General features: G+C 47.2%; 1 protein-coding gene across 2 annotated transcripts in view; it reads right to left on the reverse strand.

Annotated features, from left to right (window-relative positions):
• Positions 1-7,102: 7,102 nt before the first annotated feature.
• Positions 7,103-7,923, reverse strand: part of rhobtb4 (Rho related BTB domain containing 4) — a 43,717-nt gene continuing 42,896 nt past the window's right edge. For both annotated transcript variants that reach the window (XM_084456995.1, XM_084456996.1), the window contains one exon: positions 7,103-7,923. This exon is cut by the window's right edge and continues 126 nt beyond it. In XM_084456995.1, the coding sequence (XP_084313121.1) occupies positions 7,871-7,923 (53 nt within the window). In that variant the 3' untranslated portion in view covers positions 7,103-7,870.

Here is a 7,923-nt window from a genome sequence, read left to right on the forward strand (position 1 = left end):
AAAGAGGTCCCCCTGGGGCCTCATTTATCATTGAGGTACGCCTTCTTTTACACGGTCTTTTTCGCGATTTCAGGCGTACGCCATTTCCCCCCCCCACATTGCGATTTATCAAGCCGAAAGGGCGGAAATTTAGTCGCCTTTCTCCGCGCTTTTGTACGACACCTCTCAAGTTGTCGTACCGATTTACACGGTGTTCTACGCCCTTTTTGAACACAGGGGGAACTGGCGACGCAGGTGGTGCGTCGGTGAATTACTATGTTTGATGGAGAGAATAAGAGCGACAGTTCATGAACGCACAATCATGTAGGCTAATAGCCCAATTCAGCACCAACATATATCGCAATGCAAGATTAGACGTGTCCTCTAACCGGCTCATGAATGGTCCGATATGGATTTGTTCCCCAAACTTAACCTATGCGCTGTCCCAAACCTTTCCGCGCTATATGTCACACACCTAATGCAGGCACTCCATCAAACGGCAATAATTGACCAATTAGATTGTCATTAATATGTGATCATGTGGACCTGTTTGCTCTTTGGTAAGCATATAAATGACAGTCCTCCTGTGCGTAATGCGAGCCTAAATGAATCCGGCGCTACTCGGCCTACTGGCCGAGATAGAACTCCAAATAGGTGACGGCGATGGCGACTGCACCCACATAAGGGCACCATCAGTGAATGAATACGTCTATGTGAATCGCTAAAATGTGCACACTAGAAATACCCAAATCATATGTGACGCCGACATGCTCATCACAAGTGTAGTGGCACGGTGGCCTGGCTCCACGCATGACTCATTCATCCTGGCGCACAGCAGGGTAGGGGCTAGACTGGAGGCAGGCGCTGCGCGTGACGGCTGGCTTGTTGGTGTGTCCATAACCAAGATACATATTCTTTGTCTTATTTACTTTTAATCTTTATTAGCATTTTCCATCCATACAACGACAATACAATAAAACATAAAAACCTACAATAACAGCTTATGGGTACATCCATCCATGCAGCTTTTTTTTCTTACTCAAATATGACAATTTTAATATTAGTGGTATCATCACACTTCCTTCTATAATCCATCCATTTTTCCCATCTCCCTTCAAACTTTCCTTCCTGCATCCTCAATGCATGCGTGAACCTCTCCCTAACATACATCTCCTCCACAACACCCAGCCACTGCTCCTTGGTTGGGCGTTCCACCTTATACCAAGCCCTCGTTATTGTCTTTTTACTAGCAACCAATAGTACTTTCACTAGGTATCTGTCCCCTCCTTGTACATCATCCCGTGTTATGTTTGCCAAGATATATATTCAAAGCTGATAAGAAGGTGGAGGCCGGCGCGCTGGAGGTGGAGGCACTGGAGGTCGTGGCGCTGGAGGTGGAGGCTACAACTCGCGGGGGCACGACCGTCAGGTCAAGGACCACTGCAGACTCCCCCTCCTCTGAGTCCCACCCCACGTCAGAGTCTGGAGAAACAATTTCAATCATGTTCCTTGAGTTTGTCTGTGAACTTGATTATGCATTAAACATTTCATTGTGCAGCCATATTCATTTGATATGTTTTTCTGTTGGCAGTCAAATAAATGCTGTGATTTACCGGGTGATTTAGATGAGTCTTAATTTCCCAGAGGGGAAAATGTTTAATGTGTTCTAACATTATGAAGTGGTCATCTGCGTTATTGTTCCCTGTTTTTGGTCCTAATTTAATCATAGCCTACCACCAAATGTTTGCTTTCCTCACAGCCACATGTTACAGTATGTCCGTGTATGCCAAATCCTAGATGCACAAAACGTAGCTAAAGTAGGCTACTAAGCTGTAGGAGCAAACAGACAAAGGTAGGCTATTAATACCTTCCGAAGAGGATTGTCTTCCTCGCGTGGACCTCACCAACAAGCACATGCACCTCTCCGAGAAGTTCCTCTTCTTAGCTCTTCGTTCCATGTTTCAATGTCCCGCCTGGGTGCTCCACGCTACCTTTTAAAGCCGGTTCCTTCCGGGAAACCACGTTTGGCCACTCATGGTTTTGACCATATATGGTTGGATTAGGGCGTGGCGAGGGCGGAACACGGGGCGCGTGCGCGTACGCTCTATTCTCCGCCAGTCTCGGATTTCGGAGCGTACGACATTTTTGATAGATCCGAAAAGCGTGTAAATATTCTCGTCGTACGCTACATTTCGCATTTTCCGCGTTTTCGTCGTACGCCCTCTTTTACACCAGAATTTACACGCTCTTTGATAAATGAGGCCCCTGGGGTGGTGGGTGGATAAAAGTGTATAAAAAAAAAAAAAAAAAAAAAACTGTAAACAAGGACTCTACAGACTGAAGTTGGGACAGAGCATACGGTTTTCACTATTCATTGGGGCTCTTTGAAGTGATGCACTCGTTTTTGGATCTTCATTGTCTTTGTTTTTTGATTGGTGTGCATCTGTATTGTTTTCCTTTGTTGTTGCTGCTGTTCTTGTTTCCTGTTGCTGACTGGAATGTGACTTGTTTGCAATAAAGAGATTCATAAATAAATAAATAAATATATATTTTTTAAAGGCATTAGTTGGGTTAGATACTTTGGTGTTAAGATTACTTTCATTCATGGAGCATTGTGACTAAAGCAAGATAGCCACATTGATCTCTGGCTCCATCTAGTGGCGAAATTATGATAAGAACAGTACAGCAGATACTGAAGCAGCAATAAATAAATAAATAAAAGATGAGTTCCAAAGATTAAGTTTTATTAAAAGCAAGGTCAAACATTAAAATACTGAAACGGCAAAAACATTTTTTATACATTTTCGTTCCATTTTTGTACAAATCACAGTGGTTCAAAAATATTACAAAGGATTATTCAAAACATTTTTGCAACAGCAGCAAAACATTCTGATTGTTGTTTTTTCAAAAGCCCTTAATAGTGTGTGTGTGTGTGTGCGTGTGTGTGCTTTTTACTTTTATCAACTCAACACCAATCATAAAATGTCAATCGACTCTAAATGAGTCAAAGGAAACAAAGGTGCATATTTAATACTAGAGTAAAGTCACACTGAAAGTTAAGCTGAGAGCAGAAACCAACCAAACTAACTCATTCCTGGTCCAATGGGCCACTCCTAGTTCAGGACCCTGAGAGCTGACAGCTGAGCTCCAGAACTGGGTCAAAACACTGCTCCAGTTGTTCAACATATGAGCTGAGGCCACATTATAAAAGTGTCTGGTGTAATAGAATAGACAGTGCAGGCAGGCCCTTTGAAAGATGTGCAGAGTGCAAAAAAATATCAGGTCAATTTTCTTAATTTCAAATCTATTGAATCTCAACGCAGTTCTGTAATTCGACAGTACATAGCCTACTGTAGCTTGGCTTGGATGATGTAACAGTGGGTGGAATAGCTGATGTAAAGCTCCATGTCAGGTGACTTCTAACACTGTGGGGCCACAGCTGTTGACTCAGGATTGGAGCAGTCTCTCTCTCCCTCTCTCTCTCTCTGAACTGGTCCTCTCTGGGGGGAGTCACATAGTGCTAGACACAGGTCAATCCACAGGCACTAAGAGACAAGGAAGGTAGCTGCCTGGGGTGTGTGTGTTTTTGTGTGTGTGTGTGTGTGTGTGTGTGTGTGTGTGTGTGTCTTCCTAGCTCACCGAAGGCAGTGGTTTAGTAGCCCATCTTCCATCATACACCTAATGGGGCTCACTGCACAGAGAGCCAGGCAACAGTGAGAGATACGTCAAAGGCACAAGAGACACCATGGACAAACAGCAGGGCGAGCCTTCGGATCACTAAGCTTTGGATCACACTTGCTAAGGCAAATCTAGAGGTCTTGTCTGGGAATTGTACACTCTAAAGCCCATCGGACAGCAGGCAATGCGGAAGTAAATGGACATGAAAAGTAAATTTTCTCAAGAAATTTAGATTCAATTGTTTTAGGAAGACTGTCATTGATTGAAGTCCTTTTAAAGGAAAGTTCATACATATCGTCTCACACGTAAGAAAACTTGACCTGTGAAGTGGATCAACTGGAAAGACCTAAGTGCAGTCAATAACTATAGAGAGCGAGATCATTTCATCATGCATCTTTGCTGGTGCCCACATGCATTCTATCCACACCGAACCCCCCCGCCTGGCTCCCCAGATAGAACATTCCAAAGGTGTATGAATTCACATATTTTCATTCACACTTTGATTCAAGATCGAAGCAGCCCAATCCTCAGGCAACCATGTGTCTAACAATCCTCCAGTATTACAGCATGCTAAACCCCCCCCCCCACCCAAATCACCTGCACCATAACAGCCCACTAGCAAAACCCCTATCGCACAGATCTCTAATCCTTTATCCACAGATGCAGGCCTTGTGCAGGATAAGACCCAGCGAGCCGACAGGCACAACCCGACTAGACATGAGAAAACCCAGGTGTGAACTGCATCCCAGCTATGAGGTCTGGTGTAGGTCACTACAGCCTAGCTGAGTTGGTTTCCGCATGAAATACTGAGCGAAGCCCCGAACAGGGAGCTCCACACGGAGAGGTGAGGAGAAACAGAGGAAAGAGACATGCTTCGAAGCGGCGGGCCGTTAAAGACCCGCTTTAAGAAACAATCCATGCCAAGCACAAGATGGCAGAGCCGAAGTCACAAAAAGAAGGAAAGTGCAAATCTCAATACTGACAGTTAGAAACAAAGTGCCATTATAATGTTAGGATACCATGCACAATACCAGCCCCCAACCCCCACACCCGCGCGCGCACACACACACACACACACACTCACACACCCACCCACTCAAACAGGGCAGCCAGCGCCCCCATACGAACAGCTTTTCCCTAAGAACAGTGGTATCTAATGTTGTCCTATATAGGGTCTCTACTAGGGACCAAGAAACAAACCCAGGTCCAGGGCGAGGGCTTGGTTTTGAGGAGGTCCCCTACATGAGGCCTGGACGTAGGCATAACACCAAGGAGAGCCCTGCCCCCCCTGGCTGGTTCAGACTGCGTGAGCATCACCACCGAAGGCTGAATCAATCAGCTCTACTGTGGTATCAGCCGTCATCAGAACCGGTCTGCTGTGTCCTACAGCTTGCTGGGCCTCGATTCTAACTCCAGCTCTTTAGTTCCAAATAGGCCATGCAGGGATGTTTAGTGGGTCATGGTAACCATTAGGAAGACTGATGTCATGGCCGCTCTCTCTCTCTCTCCTGCTGAGAACTAGAGGGGCTCGCGGAGGTCCATCAATCCATCCCCCCAATGTCCCCACTTCAACCTCAGATTGACTTTCATATCCCAGCTCTTCCCAGGCACACTAGAACTATTCTAAGAAAAAACAATTTCCCCAACACACAGGTTGAAAATAATAATTGGCCGGGCTTTCATCCTCTATCTCCTTCTGTTCTCTCTCTGTCATTTACCAAGACGCAGCCCAATTCTCACTTATGTCCCGTGAGATCCTCTCTCTCGTCTATTTCGGTAGCTGTTGACTGGAACGCGCCTCCCGTGAAGAACACCAGAACACGCCACATTTCTCACACTGTCCCTCCCGCACTGTCACCTGGGTAAAGCTGGGGATGCAAATCTCACTCACAAATAGAAAAAGGTGCCAAGAAAAAAAAAGCCCCCCCCCCAAAAAACACGGATCACTTACTTTTTTTTCACATTCAAATCCAAAGCCAACAACACTAGCACCCTTATGGAAACGCACTAGATACAAATGCACTAGATGCTTAAATGAATTATTTGTTACATTATTTCCCCATTATTACACTCGTTATAATGCATATTGATGCTCAGAAAGGCGCAGAGGTTATTTTCAGCGATTAAATATTAAACCCCTTGGCATTCACATTGAAAGACAGAGCTGCAACTTCAATGTACTGTAAAGCAATATAATCTCTGTTAACAAATGATTGAAATAGCACATCTTTGTCAGTGAAAATAAAACTGCACTCTGTAGCCAAAAGCAAACTGCATTAAACCTACATAGACCGCCCTCTTCTCAAACTGAAAAAACAACAACGCTGAAATGAATAGCCATATCATATCAATATATTCACCAACCTAGATTCAGACTGCTACACACCTTTGGAGAAGAGAAGAAAACTAACTTCCAGCTTAAGCTTAATATAAGGAATCCCAAAGGGACGAAGAACACTTTTTGTGCATCACATTTGAATTCTGTAACACTCGCGTGGACGTGAACATTCCATGCAGGTAAACACTGATGAAGGGCTGGGTGGGCATTTTAAATATAATGCACAAAAATCACAGAGGATTGTGTGAGAGTGTGTGCATTTGTGTTCGTGTGTATTGTTTATTGAAGAATTCCTGAGCACCATTTTAAGCTAGGAGTGGAAGGCAACATCCAGCAGTCTTAGGGTTTCACCTGACACCCCTAAAACTACTACACCACCGAGGGGTCAAATGTCGTCTTCCCTCTTTCCCTCGTCCCTCTCTCTCTCCCCACCTCCCCCGTGTCCCATGTTGAGGACAGGAGGAAGGCGGAGGGACATGAGAAACTGGAGGGACAGAAAGAGTCACAGCTTTTTTTTTTTGGTATCAGGCAACAAAACAACACTTGAAATGTAAGTCAGCGTAATAACAGCTGTGCTCAACACTGCGGGCTACGGTTCACCTTAGAAAACAACACGGAGTATAGAAAACGCACAGGCGGGAAAACTCCTGTTTGCTCCCCAGTAAGGGTCGGTGCTGGTGCCCTGAGCAGTGCTGCCCCTCTGTGGTGTGGGGGTATAAAGGCAGGCTGGCTGGCTGAAGCGGTGGTCGTGTGTCAGGTCAGTACTGCGGGCATCCTCGACTGGCAGTGGCGTGTAGTGATCCAGCAGCGCTACTGAACCTCAATCACTTGGGGGATTTGGTAAGTTTCAGCACTGTGGTCATCGTGTGGTGGTGTTGGTGGGTGGGTGTGTGTGTGTGTGTGGGGGGGGGGGCGGTCATGGTGAGTGAAGGCTGGTTCCGGAGCCTACATACACCCGCCCCCCCACTAAGCCATCCTCCCCCGTGACGAGAGCAGTTCTAGAGGAGCTGGAGCCTTCAGCGTCGAGCCTCATCGGGTTGAACCACTTAAAAAAAAAATAATAATAATAATAATGGTGTAAGAGCAGTCCAAAATAAAGAACGCTGGACGAAAAACGCAGACAGGCAGAAGGTACTGTAGGTGGCGATGGGGCGTACGACCGACTCTGGGCTCCGACGACGCGTCAGATACCGAAGCCAACAATTTGGTTGTCGCGGTCCTCAACGCTTCAGGTGTGTTCAGTGTGGCGTGTCGTTTCCCCCGACGAGACCCTCGGGAGGTGAAAGACGAAAATGGAACAAAACAAAAGCAGGGGATTCTAAACAAAAGCGTTTGGCTCGGTCCAGGCGCCATGGGGCTGCCCAGCTGTGTGTGCTAACGGTCTGTAAGGAGGTGCAGGCCGAGGTCAGTGGTCTGGGACACTCAAAGCTCTTGTTCCCCAGCCCCCTCGTCCCCAGACTGAGGGCAGCGTTGAGGGACGTGTTCCGGCAGGTGCATGGAGCTCTGCTGGGGGGGGGGAGGGGGTCACTGGGCTGACAATGTCAGCAATGTGAGTTGAACCGGGGGCACGGCGATCCACTCGGGCTTGGCCCCGACTTGAGGCGCCGGGAGACAATCTCACTCCCAGACGCACTCATTCAAGTACACACACACACACACACACACACACACACACACACCTCCCCCGGAGCCCCGCACAGCCACACCTATCCACATACACACGTATCAAAAAAAGCCAACCGCACGTCCACGCACAAACACAAAGAAACATCCACACGCAGACGTGAGAGCTGAGGGCGGGGGGGGGGGGGGGGGGTCGTGGGGGCGGAGTGGTGACCGGTCAGACAGGTAAGAGAGGGGGGGAGAGCCCCGCCCTCAGGAGACGTGCGGCGAGGAGGACTGGTGCCTCCAGAAGCACCAGCCTCTCT

This window comes from Borostomias antarcticus (assembly GCF_949987555.1).
Source record: "Borostomias antarcticus genome assembly, chromosome: 23".
Taxonomy (NCBI): domain Eukaryota; kingdom Metazoa; phylum Chordata; class Actinopteri; order Stomiiformes; family Stomiidae; genus Borostomias; species Borostomias antarcticus.